Source organism: Carettochelys insculpta, chromosome 11 (genome assembly GCF_033958435.1).
Source record: "Carettochelys insculpta isolate YL-2023 chromosome 11, ASM3395843v1, whole genome shotgun sequence".
In the NCBI taxonomy this organism is placed as follows: domain Eukaryota; kingdom Metazoa; phylum Chordata; order Testudines; family Carettochelyidae; genus Carettochelys; species Carettochelys insculpta.
In genome coordinates, this window is record NC_134147.1 from 43,868,244 (window position 1) to 43,886,591 (window position 18,348).

Genomic DNA, 18,348 nt, shown 5'->3' on the forward strand with positions numbered 1-18,348 from the left:
TTCATCAACAGTTTATATACCCCCTGGTCATGCAACATTTAAATTAGCAGGTGCCATATTCTTGAGTTCAGTGGGCATAGGATTGGGCCCTTCCTCAACTAATTCATGAAATTCAGCTATTCCCCATGGGTGCCCTCATCAGCAGTGTTAATTAACAAGATTCCCACAGAGCATTTGAGATGGTAAGTATTTTACTCTCCATATTATCCATCAGCCAGCTGAACCACAAAATGAACTCGGCAACAAGGGTTACATCCTACCGGCATGTTTCCATGTGAAGACGTGAGAATTACTAGTCTCATGAATCATAATCCATTCAGAGGAGAAAGTTTATGGGGATTCATGTGGCAGCATTTGGTGAGTCTGTGTTGCCATGAACGTTTCCATGTTGCAAGTGTGAGAAAATGCAAGTGCTAAGGCTGGAGCAGGTGTGGATCAGAAGTTAGAGGTCTATCCTGCAGACCCCAGGTTCAGATCCCTGCTCCACCACAGCTTTTCTATGATTTTGGGCAGGTCACAGGTGTACATTCAGGGTAGAGTGTAGGGTACAGATCCTTCATGCCCAGCCAACACACACATAAACAGTAGTGGAGATCGAGAGGCACTGCTTGGGCACTCTGACAGCGTAGGCACACCCTGCCCCCTTGAAGACCAAGGTTAATCGGGTGTGATCACCACTTGAGCTCCCTCTATCACCCGCTAATCCAGAGCAACCCAGCCCAAAGGCCTGAGTCCTTAACATGGCCCTACAACTCAAGGCCACAGTGCCTATTGATCAAATTCCAAAAGTATGGGGCAGCAGCCCTGATAAGGGGAAACATGCCCACCTGACTCTACTGAGTCTCGACCCAGGGCCCTGTCAGTGGGGTAATAGACCACCACTCGCTCAGCAGTGAATCTCACCACAACATACTGAAGTCCCAGGTGGGAGACCACTCACACACCCTTCCTGGGTCACTTTCTACCTGCTCCAGTATGCAGTTGTTTCACCAGGTTCCAGGGTCTTCCATCTCTGCAACACCAATTTCTCTCCCTGTCTCTCCTGTCTCCAGAGGTCCAATGTAGTCTCCAACTCCCATCTCCTGCTGGCCTATCTTAGGAGCTCTTGCAGCACGACCTTCCTCTCTGGCCACCATTCAGGACTGAGCTGATCTGCTCTTCCGTATACTGCTCCAGCGCTTGGGGCACATACAGTACATCCGGGAGCAGAACTTCCTGTGCCCTCCAGGCATTAACCACACTCGTCCCAATGAGGGCTATGCATACTCCGTCACAGACATGAAGAGTGCCCTATAAACCTGAAATCTCTGTATGCATACCCTACACACTCCAGCTAGGGCCTGTCATGGCTGCACTGCTAATTTCAACAGTGTCCGTGTCTCACTGAAGGTTCCTTTCCTCTACTTCTGCCCCCTTCTCAGAGCATTTTACTGTTGTGCAGACTTGCATGCCACAGTGTGGACACAAATACATTCCCAAAACAGATTAAAAGGGGCAAAGCTAGTTTCTTATTTTGAGGCTTTGAATATTCTAAGCTGTAGAGTTTTTTCAATTGCTGTCCCCTCGAGGATGTGCAGCTTGGCTGGACAGTTGCTCAAAAGTGGATTGAAAAGGTGCTAATCTATAAACCAGGGATAATGGTGCTGACATCCATTATAAAACACTTCAAGATCTGCTAATGAAAAGCACTATATAAGCACCATGTGGTGATGGTGTTTGTGTTTGAGAGGAAGGAAAAGGAGTGACATGATTGGATTCTGTGACAAAAGGAAATCCACTGTTCTTTAGGACAGAGGTGAGCTTTTTACGTTGGACCACACTTTTCTTCCTAGCAGTTAGCAACTCCCCCTGTCCTCACCTGTCTAATGTAATTCAAACCAATGGTAATTTTATGTTTTCGTATGTGTATTTTCACATGGATAAACTGATTAATTAATAAAGTGTTTACAGTATATCCATGTGAAAATACACACACAAAAATAGGAACAGAAGGTTTTTAGTGAGATGGATGAGCCTGAGACTCAGCAGCCAGTCATGCTGCGCCCTGCCTTGCAATTTCACCGCCTAACCCCATGCTCCCACTTTGTGACTCCTGCATTGGGAGAGGCTGATGATTAGCTTCATTCCTTTCCTTGTAAATAACCAACAGTGGCTAAAGTGAGGTGGGATTCACAAAAGCGCTAGGCAATGACCTAACTCGACTTGCAATAAAACCAGAGAGTTTTGCTATTGATTCCAAGGAGAGCAAAGTTAGGCCCATGGTGACTGCTTCTGCTAATTTGAACAGTGAGCTGGATTCTGTTCTTGTTATGCATCGCTCACTGGTCTTTAAAATCAGATTCTGTTCTTCTCTGATATGTACGTTAAGTGCATATTTAATGGGCCTCGATTGGTTAGAGCAGGAGTCGGCAACCTGTGGCTCCAGAGCTGCATGTGGCTCTTTAAGGAGTCACTTGTGGGTGCTGCCGCTGACTCCTCTTGCGGTTCTCTGCCCTGATGCATCTGAAATAGCGGAAATAATTTAATTGGTTTAACAGCCAGCAGTGTGGGAGGGAACCGGCCCTTAAACCAATTAAATTTAGTTCCATTGTTTCAGCGGTGGCAGGGCAGGGAGCCACCCACGCTGCAGGTGAGCCAAGTGCTAAGCCTGCAGGATTCTGCCCCTGCTGGAGCCATGAAGCCCCGCTGAGAAGGAATGCTGCCGCATAGAGCGGTGACAGTGCGTGCAGCTGGAGGAGCTTATCGGCTGAGGCGGGCTAATCCTGGGGATGTGGGAGCAGGTTTGGGGCTGAGAGGGGTTAAGCCTGGGAGATGGGGGGGAGGGCGGGGTTTAAAACTTAAGGACAGAGAGGTGGATTTGGGTGCTGAGGCAGATCAAGTCTGGAGATGGTGGGGGCAGGTTGGTGGGCCGAAGGGGTACAGCCTGGGAATGGAAAGTTGATGTGAATATTGCTCTTTCCTGCTTTAAGAGCCTATCCCCAGGCCCAAGATTTGCCTTGTCCTCATTTCCCCTCCAATCCAGGGCTGAAAGTAACTCAAACTTTTTAACTGGTACAAATCATTGTGTGTGTGCTGTTCTTAAAACAGGGGTGGCAAAAAGTACAGTTTGATGTTATTTATTAAGGACTGTCTCATATTCACATGCATTGCGGCTCTTAAATTATTGACTCTATAACCGAATTTGAAAGAAATGGCTTTTCTCGCTGTTTTGGTTGCAGACCCTTGAGTTAGAGGAATAGCTGCTGATGCACAAGAAGGAAAGAGGCTCAGCTTCACTTTCAAATCTCAATGAGTTTAGTAAGTGGTGAGCTAGAAATGAAGCATTTATAATATGTGCAAATTTGATCTGTAGTAAATATGGAACACTACATTTTTATGGTTTGAATTCTCACAGGCATCCCTATGTTTGTGGACAAAAGAAATACATGATTAGTATGAATCAGATAAGAGTATCAAAGACTGAACTCCACGTAGACCCTCTTGAAGTAAATTCCAGTACTATCCATTTGGATAATACCTAAATTGACCACAGGGAAGAGTGCTCGGCCACAAACTTGCTAATGGAAGTGCTGCACTTAATTTTGTGTTAATCTACTATTTATAGATGAGGCTGTTTTTAATTATATACCATGTATGATGAATATTTGTTCAAACCTGGCCATGAACTGGGTGTCTTTTCTGAGGACAGAACAGGTTGTCTTGGACGGTTTGCCATCAGCAGGTCTGCAGAGCTTACCCTACCTTTCATTTAGCTGGTAATTTAAATGACGGATGCAAAACAAATAAAATAGACTTCCCAAATGATCTAATGATGTGAGAGAAGACCTTTTTCACCCCCGGTTGTAGAAGACTTTTGCAGGGGCACTCATCTTCTACAAGTGCTAAAAAGCCTCCTGGGATGCCTCCAGAACGCATGCTAGAGTGATGTTGCTGCCTCTAAGCAGTCTCTGAAAGATATCTCATAAAACTCCAGCTATAACACATGGCTTTTTTGTTTTGTTTTGTTTTTTATCTGAAGCCACCGTTCATGCATCTCGCAGCATAATTTTTGCTACAGAATCTTCAATGAGGTGAAAACACCCATGGTATAAGTATGGAGAAAAAAATATTAAAGGAGTCCTGTTGTGAAATGTAATATACGGTCTTTAATTAGGTATCTGCTCTGGGGTTTCAAATGAAGCCTGAATGCAGCCTCTTCTTGGAAGGCCTTGAGCATTAAGATATTTTCCATACAAATTATATAGTTTTAAAACATACTGATTTATGCCCCTGTGCTCTGTTGGGTTCTAAACAGCAACCCCAGGAGTGGGGGAGAAGATTACAAAAATTACAGCTGTTACTGGGAGTTGAGGGTGTTCAGCACCTTGGAAAAGCAACCTCTAAGTGATTTACTTTCAACTGATTAGGCACAATAATTGCATTACAATGTTAGAGAACTGTTTTCTTCTAACAAGGTAATTGAGGTGACTGACTATGGGCTCTTTGAAGACTTATTCTTAGATAACTATAAGTAAGATTCTGATTAATTTAGCAGCGGGGCTTCAAAGGCTTTTACCAACTTAACATGAGGCCCTAGCTGAATGATAAGGAGATAAGCAGCCTCTGAATTTCATACTAACAATTTGGCCATGCCATCCTTTAGGTTTCCTTTGGATTGTCTGATGGGCAACCTAATTATAATATCAATTTATCTTTACAATGGACACTGTTAAATTACTGAATTCAGAACCATTGTAGGCAGCTTCACAATATCAATTGTGTTGATGGACCTGGTCTTTTAGTCCCAAAGGTGAAAGCCTGTTCTTTTCTCACTAGTAGATGAAGCTGAAAGCATTAGCTAATATGGGTTCCCAGTCCCTTCTCTTTCCCATCTTGTGAGAAGCTGATGGTGCAAACTGCAGTGCTGATATATTGCTTTTTATGGCTGCAGGAGAAAAGGTACAAGGGGTTAGATTGTGAATATAAGGTCACTAGCTACCATCATACAACAGGGAGTACTTTTGCCAAATATCATAAAAGTTTATGAACCATAAAATTCACACTAGGAGTCCATAACCACCCAGCCTTTCCCTCAGTGCTGCCTTGTTGCAGCATTAGCAATCCTCAGTGACTCTCACAGTAGGGCAGAGGACAGATTAAGTGGGCAAATTACTATATAATGTCGGTAAGATTTGATACTGTTAAATATTTCAGTGCAAAGGTGGCAACCGTGTTAACATGTTTAAATATGATTGGCTCCTGTTTTCAAGCCGAACATCTTACGCTGGCCAGGGCAGCCAATAAAACTCTGTGTATTTAATTAGTTCTGCTGTTAGCCATTGTCTGATCTGCCATAACTGCTGGTCTGCTCAGATGAAGGGGACCATGATCTTCCGAGTCTTCTCTCCTCAAAGACTATCACACTCAGAAGATGATGAAATGGCACTTAAAGAAAAGTCCTATGCTGTGCACTTAATTAAGCCCCATTAATAACAAGGGACTGAATTACAATTTCAGATTCATCCGCAGAACATGACAGAGACGGATCCTCCCTGGGAAAATGTTCGGGTGATCTCTAACATACGTGCTGCAAATTAGTCACGCATTTGGATTTCGGCCGTATAGCATCTCAGAATGGAAGACGTTAGTTATTTTTAGTATGCCCTTCCCAAGACCAGGAATAGAATTTGCTTGGCTTTTTCCCCCCACATTAAGAAACCTTTCTGGCTTTGTTGTAAGTGTGGTTTGTAATCATTGTACACATCCCAGATGGTTCATGAAAACTCTTTGAAATGCCATCTGCCAGGCGTGTGTCCAGCCGGCAAGCCTGTCATGCTGCTGCAAGAAAGGAGGAGACAGGGTTCCCCTTCACCTTTCTTTCTGAATCACAATCGGTAACACTTGCTAGGATTCAAGACAGGATGCGTAGCCTCACAAGCATCTGAGAACAATCTTTGTGCTAGATAATAACATGGAAAGTTGTTGTTTTTCTAAAACCTTCCCCCAGATAGGGCACCCTAACGTGTGCTGTTTTATTTCCTTCCGTTCGTTATTGGAGTCTGATGTGTGGTGACAAATGTCATCTAGCTGATGTAATGGTTTTTGTTTTTACGCTACGGCTCAGCATTTCTAATATATTCAGTGTGTGTCACAGACAGTCCTGCTGATAACAAGCCCATCTGCGATTTTTTTTTTCCCTGCTTGAACATTTTCAGGAAATTAAGAACACTGAAATTAAACAAACAAGTCCATCTAAATGGCTCAGAGGACTTATGGCAAAGATATAACTGTCATGTAGAACAGCCAGCCATTAATAGTAAACCTCTAGATGCAGAGTTGCCATCATAAAAAAAAAAACAGAAGGATGAAAAAAATGGTTCAAAACAGTTGTTGCAGGAAGGTAGAAATAAACAAATTATGGGGCAGTGTCATTTTATTAAATAATTTATTCCCCTTCTGATTCATGTGTTTCTCTTTTAATATGTAAGTTGCACATTAAATCACATATTGTATATTGTATTGGTGTGTGTCTGATTGTTCAGGGTGACATTTGATGGGTGCACAGGATGTGAAAAGACATAGATACACTGTAGCCCCTTTAAACTGCTCCAGCAAAGTCAAGTAAAAGGGGAAGGAAAAAGGCCATCGGAACTACCCAATGTGTAACGTGGTTTCCAGGACTGTGTAGTTCTTTGCCATCTCTGTCCCCCACCATCCATCATAGCCCTTCCTTTAGGTGTACCAGGGAAGAAGAGGATATGGCCAGCGCATGCTGTGCTCTGGCTATTCTTAGCTGACAGATGGTCTCTGAGGTTGGGGTGAGGAGGGGGTCATTGCAGTTACAGCAGCCTGCCCTGCCCTCTGTCTGCCCTTGCTTTCTCAGGAGCGACCTCATGAGCAGTATTTCCAAAGAATGGCTCATAAACCCATTTTCCCTATCCCTGGCACTTGAGAAAACATCTGCCAAGTTGTCAGTGGGACAGGAGCATTGCACCCAAACAGCATCTATAATCTTTAGTATTCCCCATAAATTCCCAAGCACCCCCCCAGCCTTTTCCCACGTGCTGCTGTAGAATTAGCCTTTTGATGGAGTGCTGAGGCAGATGAACGTGCTGAGGAGGTGATGCCTTCAGGAAGGAAGAGAGCTGCATTAATGTCTGGTGAAACTGCTGCTATGGCTTTCTGCCGCTTTCAAGTTATTCTTGAGTCAGCAGATGACAACCAGAATGCCCATGCGCCTCCAAGCACCTAACGTAACCTACCCTTCCTTAAGCCGAATGCATTTTTCATCTCGGTGAGTGTGTCGTCATGTTTACTTTTGGACTTGGAGAATTCACACATCTTTTAAAGAGAGGCATCATTTAAGGACAGTAAATACGGTTGAACATAAAACGGCACTCAGTATCAATTAAATGGACTGGACTCTTCGATCTAAAACACAACAGAAAGTTGCACAAAGACTCTTTACATCATGCTCACTGAACTTGAGCTGATGGGCAAAACAGCATTTCAGGGTAGATCATGCACTAGTAAGGGAGACCAGACCCTGAATCATATAGATTTTTTATTGTAGATGGAAGTCAGTATCTTGAATTGCACTGAATGACAAATTGGGTATGGGAGTAGTTGATGGTGCACCAATAGCAGCCAACTGAGAACTCGAGACACAGTGTTCTATGCTAGCTGAAGCTTCTGATATCCCCATCACAGAGAACTCCTTAAAGACAATACTGCACTAATCTAATCTGAAAATCACAACATGAATGTGGGGGGGGGCAGTTCAAGGAGGAAGTGTTATATTATTCCCGATCTAATATAAGAGATAAGAGCTGTGCTGGCCAGTGACATTATCAGAAATTCCAGGAACAGACAGAAATCCAAGAAAGATTGAGTTGGGTCACTAAGAAAAATGGGCATTTTTTCCTCCATTCTCCATTGCAATGTTTCCAGTTCAGGGTTGTTTTTTTAAAATTATTATTTGTTTGTTTTGGTTTTGTTTTGTTTGGCCAATTCCAATTATGAGCCTCACTGACAAATTCTGGCCATGCCCCTTGAAAGAAAAAGCAGTGCCACCCTCTGCCAGCTACCGTCTCTGCCATTATGTGTGGATTGAACTTCAGCCAACTCATTCACTCATGGACAGGCACACAAATGGGTGGGTGTTGTATTCCTGTTTCTGTTTCAACATATTCATGTTTATGTTAAACATAGCCTTTATGACACAGCTCTTGTGTAGTAGGGGCCAGGAACTGTTGCGAACTTTAACACACTCAAGTATTTTCAAAATTTTTTTTAAAAATTTTTAAACTTAGAATCTTACCAGTAGCTAAGAAACTTATAGACACAAGTTTTAAAAGTTATTCTCGTTTTTATAGATGGCGTAAGTTGACATAATTTTGTGTATCTAAAAAATGAGGGAATATTACTTGAAGTGGAAAGAAGTTTTTATTGAGCCGAATGTAGCAGAAGTGTGTGTGCACGTGTGTGAGAGAGAGAGAGAGAGAGAGAGAGAGAGAGAGGCTGAACACTTTTTTGTGTAACAGCTGTGCTGCACAACGCTTCCTAGCACTAGGTGAAAAGTAAGAGCAAAAGTAGGGATAAATTAAGTGGTAGGCTTCCAAATACCAAAACCTGGCAGATGTCTTTTTTTTGTATATACCCCAGGAGATTGTTTGGCACAGCACAGCAAATACAGGTAGATAAAACGATTGTTAATGAATGTCTGTGAAAAACTAAATTACTGCATCTGTTTAGTATTTACAATGGGCTGTAAATTCTAGAATTTGCACTGAGGGCAGGTTTAGACTAAGGGTGACACTTGACCTAAGATATGTAACTCCAGCTACAAGAATAACATAGCAGGAGTCAACGTACCTTAGGTCGACTTTCTACACCATTCGCATTCTGCCATCAGCTTCCCTTAATCCTCGCAATTGCGAAGTGTACCAGGGTTGAAGGGGGTGCTTTTAGCATTCGATCTAACGCATGCCTACTAGATGTGCTAAATCAATCCCTAGAATATTAATTTCTGCAGAATCTATGTCTACACTTCCCGCAGCACTATGTACCCTGTCTCTCAAGGTTTCTTTCCACAAAGCTCATGGGAGAAACTGACATTGTTATCCTCATAGAGGATGTTTCAGTGTCCCATTTAATTCCTGGTATACTGACTTTGCGCTAACTTGTGGTTTTTTCCTTTTAGGCACAACCCGTCCTCCACGAGAAGGAGAAGTGCCTGGAGTAGACTATAACTTTCTGACTGTGCAGGAGTTTCTAGATCTTGAGCAGAGTGGAACTCTTCTTGAAGTAGGAACATATGAAGGTAAGGCATAGCGGGTGTCTGGTTAAGCTGAAGGGGACACTTACATAGTCACTCTAAAGGTGTTTATGCCACTGATTGGATCAGCCTCTCAGGCTTTGTCATCACTAAGGAAAAACTGGTCTGTTCTCAACTTTAGTTAGGGAATGCAAGATAAAATCCCAGCGAAGACAAAGCAACACACACTTTTCTTATGAATTAGCAGGTCAAGTTAGGCTGTAGGAGGAGCCTGTCTTTTAACTTGACCCGATAAATTGTGTGAATACTGCAAAATATGTTAAGATTTTGTCTCTAATTAGTTAACTTGAAGACATATGGCTTTTATCCTAGTGAAGACACAGTCTGTTTTCTTTGCACCCACCCTCATATGCTCACTTTGCAATTTCCCATCTCACTGTGATATTAAATTTTTTTCTTCCATGTCATAATCCAGTTGATAGCCATCATCTTGTAGCATTTGCAGTGTTTGCTGACCTACCCAACAGCATTTTAATCAGCTCTATGCAGGGCCAAAAGGCCACCATGAGCTCTAGTCATTTGACACCAGTCAGCAGCATGCACCATTGACTGACAAAGGCCAAATTAACAAAGTGGGTTGTTTTGTGGACTTGTGTGTAAAAGTTAGATGCGCATATACTTTGGCCAGTTTGAATCTGTTCAGCAGAGTTCAATGTTTACATGGCAAGTCAAATACCAGCAGTTGAACTGTTGGATCAACAATGAAGAAACTATTCCAAGTGTGTTTTGCTGGTCACTCATCATGCTATATGGTAACAGAGAGGTAGCCGTGTTAGTCTGTATTCTATCAAAACAACAAAGCAGTCCAGTAGCACTTTAAAGACTAACAAAATAATTTGTTAGGGGGTGAGCTTTCATGGGACAGACCCACTTCTTCAGAACATAGCCATACTGGAGTCTGTTCTGGTCTGGCTATGGTCTGAAGAAGTGGGTCTGTCCCACGAAAGCTCACCCCCTAATAAATTATTTTTTTAACCTCTAAAGTGCTATTGGACTGCTTTTTTGTCATGCTGTATAGGTTTGATTCCAACAGATTCCAGTCTGATATTTGACAGCATAACTGGGATGCCTTGATGTAAGCTGTGCTCTGGGGCATGTTCCCTGTAAGCAGTGCACTTGTGTGACTGCCCAGGAGAAATGCAGATGCCACCCAGCTGATTTTCAGAGTCCCCACAGCTAGGTTTTGTTTTTCTGTTGGTGATGCACATTAGCGCGTGCCTCAAAGCACATAAAATTTGTTCCTCACGTGGATGGAAATGATTAGAGGGAACATTGCACTGGGGTGACTGAGAATATCTGTGAATATTAGCGGACCTAATTTGGCAAGTGCTTTTTCATCAGACTGTCTGTAGAGGTTCTGCAATGAATGTACAAGGGAGCATGTTGCTTAGAATTTATAGCTATGGGATTGGAGTGGGACACATGATGTCTGTGATATCACCTGCCTCAGTAGACTTGTGTGACTGAATCAGTAGTTCATTTGTGTATAGAGTGGGCATGAGCATGGAGTTTTAAGCTAAGCCGTTTGATTGTCTTCTTCATGCACTTTTTCAGTCTCCCATGTGTACCCAAACATGCATATCATGAAGTAGAAGTTCACGAATAGATGTTCATCCTGTGCTGGGTGAGCTCCTCACAGTTTACCAGAAGACCATTGTGCCATATTGCATCATAAGCTGCTGCTGGGTCCAAGAAAACAGTTCCATCTTCCGGTTTTGTTGAAACCCTTTTTTATATACGTAACAAGGGCTAGGACTTGATCGTGTGTGCTCTGACTCTTCCAGAGACAGCTTGTTAGACACTCAGAGCTGTCTCCACCTCTGGAGGTACACACTGCAAGATAAGCTGCTCCAGGCTTTGAAGACAATAGGTAGTGGAAAGGTAGATCAGTGGCTTGCCACATTATGTGGGTTCTTTCTGGGTTTTAGAATGGCAATCGCTTTTGACATCCTCCAGATCCTTGGCAGGTTACCCTTGTTAACAGCCTAAATCAGGAATTTGGACAGGCATTGGTTCCAAGGTGTTTCAGGAACTGTGATGTAATACTGTCACATCCTGTTGCAACTCAGAGTTTGATGTCACTAGGTATAGTGTCTAATTCAGTGCTTGTGAATGTTCTTACATGCCTGTGGTGGGCAAACCTACTAACTCTCTGAGCCACATAGAATCCTTGAGTCCCAACAGGTGTGCTTGGCTGGGCAGAAGCCCCAAGAGCCCTGTCTTTGCTGGACAGAAGTCCATACCCTGCAACCTTGGTGCAAGGCTGAGGTCCCCAGCTCTCTCCTGCCACTTTGGCTGGATAAAAGAGCTTTGCCCACCCCGCTTTTTACTGATGAAGCATATTACATCATCTAAATTGCTGCCATTTATCATGAATGTGCTGTTTTCTGAGCTTATTCGGGGAACTTCTCAGTCAGGAGGAGTGGCTAGCAGCTTGGGTAGTGTTGGTGAGAGGACAGTGCCACACGGGTGCAATTGTGCTGTACCAAGTCTATGGAGAAGGTTATAAGTTTTCTGGCAGGCATGGGTGAAGTCCATATTCCCTGTTGTTTCCTCCCTTCTTGGTTGCCTCATAGCATCTAAAGATTCTGTTAAATGGTTGATAATATCTTGCTCTCCAGACCATTCTTACCACCTCAATAATTCTGAGCATTTAGCATCTAAACAAGGAATCTGGGCAGGGTGATAGCCTCATGTAATGAACATACACACAGCCCTGAAGATAGCTCAGTGGAAAAGGTTGTAGGCTGTGTTGATTTGGATGGGCATGATACTACGTTAGAGTTTCACTGAACTTTTCCGAGGCAGGTTTCCTGAATGTTCATTGTCCTTTCTTTAAGAGTCTAACAATGGGCAGCTGAAGGCCGACATGGACGAGTGATGGTCCATGTTGACTATGTGGAAAGTTCTACAAAACCACACACAATGGGTGGAGAGTGATTGTCTAGTGATGTTGCCTAGCAGAATTTAGGTGAGTAATCACATTGTCATCTAGCACAACAAAATAACACTGTTATTTTGGGTCATGAATGAATACAAGGTTAACGTTTGATACTCATACCACCAGTCATTTGCATCTGATTCTGACATTATTCAGGGCTTAAGAGCAAACTATTCCATTCTGTAGGAAAGATAGGAAGTGTGGCAAGAGGCTACCCAGGCTTAACCAGGAGTTCACGAATTATCTAAATATTAAAAAGGAGTCCTACAAAAAGTGGAAACTAAGGCAAATTAGGTTGAATAGAAACAAGTAACACAAGTATGTAGGGGCAAACTTGGAACCCAAGGCACAAAATGAGCTCAAACTGGATAGAGATATACAGGATAACAAGGAAACATACTACCAATACATTAGAAAAAAGAGGGAGACGAAAGCCAGAGTAGGCCCATTACTAAATAAAGAGATGTGGCAAAGATGCTTAATGACTTCTTTGTTTCTCACTAACAAACTGGGGAAATACAACACAGACAAAGATAGTTTAAAGTAGGTGCATAACTGGTTGGATGATTGATAACTACTCTCAGGGAACAATCTGTCACAGTCATGCTGGAAGGTCGTAACAAGTGTGGTTCTGCAAGGATCATTTCTGGGTCCAGTTCTTTTCAATATCTTCATCAAAGACTTAGATAATGGCATAGAGAGTACACTGGTAGGGTTTGCGGATGAAAACAAGTTGGGAGGGGTTGCAAGTGCTTTGGAGGGTAGGATTGTAATTCAAAAGGATCTGAACCAAATGGAGAAATTTCTGAGGTAAAAAGATGAAATTCAGTAAGGACAAATGCAGAGTATTCCACTTAGAAAGGCTCAATCAACTGGACACATACAAAATGGGAAGTGACTCTCTCAGAAGGAGTACTGCAGAAAGAGATCTAGGGGTCAGAGTGGACCACAAGCTAAATATGAGTCAACATTGTAATGCTTGTTCCATAAAAAAGCAATCATCATTTTGGAATGTATTAACAGAAATGTTGTAAGCAAGACATGAGAAGTAATTCTTCTGCTCTGCTCTGTGCTGATTAGGCTGCAACTGAAGTACTGTGTTGATTTCTGGGCACCACATTTCAGGAAATGTGGGGACAAATTGGAGAAAGTCGAGAGAAGAGCAACAAAAATTTTTAACTGTCTAGAAAACATGGTCTATGAGGGAAGATTGAAGGAATGGGATTGCTTAATCTGGAAAAGAGAAAACAGACAGTGGACATGAATGAAAATGGTTTTCAGGTATCTAAAAGGTTGTTACAAAAAAGGGGAAGAAAAAATATTCTCCCTAACCTCTGCTGATGGCACAAGAAGCAATGGGGTTAAATACAGCAAGGGAGGTTTAGGTCGTTGTGGGAGCACGAGCACCTGGTGGCCGGGCCTCACTCGCAAGGCAGAATGACCATATACTCCATCTTGGAATGCTATCATACAACGGCGGGAAGGTCTGAAGTCAGGCCAGGAGAAAGAAATCAGAAAGTTGACAAGTAGTTGGAGAGTCCCCAAAGAGAACATCCTGACAAGCAGATAGCAAGACCCCAAAGAGAACAGCTGGGGCTAGTAGCTGGAAGCCCCCCAAAGAGAACATCTTGGTTGTACAACATCAGAGGGTCCCAGGGGAGGTTCAGAAAAAGACCAAGGACAGAGGAAATCTTGTAACATGTTCTGACAGGCCGGGAGGATAGAAAGCCCAAATTAGGTAACAAACGCTTTAATTGGCCAGGTATCGAACCCCCAAGTAAGAAACAGTATAAAAGGTGATTTAGCAGGAGTAAGGGTGTGGGCTCCTGGACACAAGGCGGAGGTTAGCAACTTCCAGTCCAGACAGCAGACCCCGGCCTGATCACCCGGACGTCACCACCACGAAAGGTCCCAACCAAGCCGTATCTCTGACTTGAAGGGCCGCTGTAACGTAGTTATTGGTGAGATGTGGGAGCATTGGATGTTATTGGTAAGTCACATGTAATTATATATAGTTATATGTAACCTAGTATTTAGCCTATGCCAAATAAATAACTATATATATATATATATATATATATATATATATATATACACACAAGTGTTAAGTAATTGTAGTTACGAATAAATGAATAAATCACTATTGGTAAATACCACTAGCTGGTCTAGCTGGGTCTGTATAGAGAATTATTGGGACTTAGAACAGCCACAGGGCATTGTGGTGTTCACAATCGGAGTGTTATTGTTCCTGGTACTCATAATACTGTGGAAACCTAGGTTTTAAAGTGGATACACTGAATCACATATTGCTGCTACACTATATCAGGCTGCTATAAAGGTGGGGTGGTTGGTCCCGGGCCACCCGACTTCCCCTGCTGTATCACACCCCACGGGACCCGGAGTAGGTCGGCACATCGTCAGTCGTCTGCTAGGAAAAGCTTCCTAACTGTCAGGGTGGTTCAACAGTGAAATAAATTGCTTAGGGAATTTGTGGAATTCTGTCCCAGTCTGGTATGTGCTGTCTTAAAGCCACTGATGTTTTCCCAAGCCATGGTTAGTCAGTTTTCTTCTCCTCCCATCTCCGTTGGTGTGTCTCTCATCAAGTTCTCCATCAGCAACATTCATGATCATGTCCCTGAGACGGATTGTTCACAAAGGAAAAAGGTAAAGGAAGTTGTGTGGTTCATGTGATCAGGTATTGACTTTCGCTCCCGGAGTCCTGAGCGTTAACTTTGAAGAGATGGTAGAGGAAAAGCCTTTCAGATTCTACTTGTACATGTGCTATCTACAGTATAAGCACAATTTACTCATAGAGCAATTCACAAATCAAAAATTGTAGCCATCATTTTGGCATGATGACTTAAAAGGTGTATGGAAACAGCTGCTGGTTTCCAGCCATGAGTTAGAATTATAAATACTGGACCCAATTTTCATGTCCACTATGGTGCTTTACACCAGTCTGGCAGCATAATATGGCCTTGATGGAGACATTAGTTATATTTATGCTTTTTTCAATGCCCCCTTTACTCTGACAAGGCTGTGTAAAGGGCCTTGGTATATATGATATGCATGCCATTATTTTTAGAGTAGTGCTTCATCACCTTACAACAATGATGAAGGTGACGCACCATGGAAGGTAAAGAAACTCTAGCAAGAGCAACAAGAAGATAAAACCACACTCAAGCTATGTTGCATTTGCAGCCTGGATCAACACTGCCAAACAGATCCTGGGAGAAGCGGAGGAAGACATGCTTATTTTGCAGCTTTTAAGAAAGTAATACAAAATATATCCCAAAGAAATCCAAAGCAGAGCTAATAATCTGCTTAAAGGTGGCCTGCAATGAGAGGCAGAAGTGCCATCTTTTTTCTACTTTATGATGTATAATAAAGAAATCCTGGGTTTTTTTGTTTTGTTTTTTTAATACTCCTTTCCAAGGGTCACCTTTAAACACTGTACTTGCATCCTCACCTATAGTTGCACCAGGTGAAATGATTGCAGTGTCAAACCTTTATGGGTTTAGCGTTGTGTGACAATACTGATTTTACAATTTGGCTTCGCTCACCTGCTGCTCTGGGTTGATTAGTATCACTTGTAATATTCTGATAGTAAAACCATCCTGGAATGAGCTATATTCTTTTCCTCTGTCTAACTCGAACACTCAATTAGTTTTCCTTGCCATGATGCTCAAAATAGATTAGCTGAACTGCTCCCTTATTACAGCCAATCCTGTTTGTTCTTTTGACCTTTTCTACTTGGAAAGGGAAAATGGCTGTAAGCTGGCTGTTGGGGCTCTCTGGAAATTAGATTTCTGGTAATGGTGGACTCTGCTGTGGCAATTTAAATATGGCCATTTTACAGTATGCCTTTACAGGGGAATCTGATTAAACAGCCCATATATTTCATGTGTTTTTTCCCGCATCAAAAAACATTGCTGTTATTTTCGTCATTTTTTGCTGGTACAGAAAAATGTAATATTGGTTGTTATAGTAAAGGCTTGTGGAATTTTCCGATCTCATTTTCAGGTGTTTGAGGAGGTGCACCTCCAATGATTTCTGTAAGATGAGCACTTGGGTGGCCACCCAGAGGAGATTAGCTGAGCAAACACAGCTGACAGCATGTGTTTCTACCGGGTATGCACATCTGCACATGCTTTGGTGCACAGAAGAAAATGTATTTTGCACATGGATGCAAAAATTATAGGGAACATTGCTTACCTCCCATGAATATCAATTGGATTTTGTGGTGCTTGGCACTTTGGAAATCCATTGTATTCTACAAAGGAAAACCCATTAGAATAAAGCAATAATTATGGTAGAGACGTATATGTATGACTCTTGATGCATTGCAATATGCAATAAAGTAACACTCCAGAAAATGATTTTTCCTGTTTTATGAAATTTTTAAAGGCTTGTTGTTTGTTGTTGTTGTTAAATGTAACTTATATTGGTTTGACCGGTGTTCAGCTTGATTGTTATCCAGTGAGTGATGTAATTAAAATTCAGTGCTGTAATTATAGCAGAGACTGTTAAAAATTTTAAACCCTTCTGATGACTGATTTATTGTCCAGCTTTTCATTCAAATTAAGCTTTGTTTTTTTAAGCACCTTTCCTTCCCTTAACCTATGCAGTCCCAATTTGTATATATTATCATCATAGAGATTAGAATTTTTCCTGAAAGTGCTCCTAATGTCACACTGCAAACTGGCTTCACAGAACTCAACAAAAGTGAGTCTCACAGATGTCTACTGGAGGCCAACATAGAGGTCATAATAATTCTGTATTGCTGTAGATGGTTTTCAGACAAGAGAAAAAAACCAAGTTTCTGCCTTGGAGAGCTGCTAATCTAGCTAGACAACCTAAACATATAGCGGAAGGTGCAGTGGTATGCCATGAAGAGCAGTGTGATTGAAGTTCAATTTGCATCATGTTAGTGCCATGGTTTTGTTGGGTTTGGTTAGCTAAAAGTCCACTCTGGCCACAGCTGAAAGAATACTGGAAGAAACATTTGCAAAGATGGAAACACTGGAAATTAGTAAAAATTCTGTGCATATTTGTTTTATGCATTTCCAGGTTACATTCTGCTAGTCTGTTGGTTGTCAAATCAAAGTACAGTCTAGGAGAGGGGTCAGCAATCCTGTGGCATGAGTGCCAACAGTGGCACATGACCTGATTTTCATCGGCACACAAGACAGGAGCTCAGCCTCTACCCTTCCCTCCTACCCCATTAAGCCAGGAGCTTGCCCAAAGCCATGCCAGGTGTGAATTAATAAAAGACCAGGTAATGCTACTAACCACCACCTAAAAGATAAAGTTCTTCCTCTTAGTTTATTTATTAATGAAGCTGTCGTAAGTAGGACTATTAGTGACTTTAAAAAGTATCACCAGCACTCGGGACCATACATGGAGGTCAAAAAATCAATTTACGGCACTCCCTCTTGGAAAATTTGCTGACCGCTGCTCTCAGAAGTATAGCTTTTTGACATTAGAAGGTGAGTTTGCCTTTTGAGGTTTATCAAGGCCTACAGTGATATGCTTAATGCTGGCTACCACTGTTCATCCCAAGTTTGCATATTAGGTCTCCCCTGCTGCATCTCAAGGTCCTTTATTTCAGAAGATTGATGAAAAACCCCAGCCACCCTCACTTGGCCAGCACTTGGAATATTGACACTTGGTACCACTTGGAATATTGACGTGAAGGCAAGGCCAAGAGAAGCAGTGAAGGCTTATGAAAAGGGGCATTGTTTTAAAAGCTCTCTTACGCTTTGCTCATTCCAGGAGAGTGTGGCTGGAAAGAAGGGTTAGAAAATGAGCCCCGAGCATGACTGAGGGAAAGGTAACACGTAGGACCCGAGTCCTTCATGGATTCTGATTTAAAAAGAGCAAAGAATTGAAATGGGAGACACAAAAGGCTGGCTGGGAGATTGGATTGGGAAGCACTGTGTCAGGTGATGAAAAAACGTTGCTGATTTACTTCCCTAGGGTGCAAGGCCATGGATGCAGCCTGTCAGGAGTGTGTCTGTCAGTGTGTACATAAATATGAAGAGATAATTGTCAGTGAATAGAATGCAAGAATTTGTAGCATACCCCCTGA

The 18,348-nt window shown here is 42.4% G+C and overlaps 1 protein-coding gene across 26 annotated transcripts in view; it reads left to right on the top strand.

The window, feature by feature from the left end:
- Positions 1-18,348, top strand: part of MAGI1 (membrane associated guanylate kinase, WW and PDZ domain containing 1) — a 488,573-nt gene that overhangs the window by 348,835 nt on the left and 121,390 nt on the right. For all 26 annotated transcript variants that reach the window (XM_075006137.1, XM_075006140.1, XM_075006139.1 and 23 more), the window contains exon 3: positions 9,182-9,301. In XM_075006137.1, the coding sequence (XP_074862238.1) occupies positions 9,182-9,301 (120 nt within the window). The remainder of the gene's footprint in view (positions 1-9,181; positions 9,302-18,348) is intronic.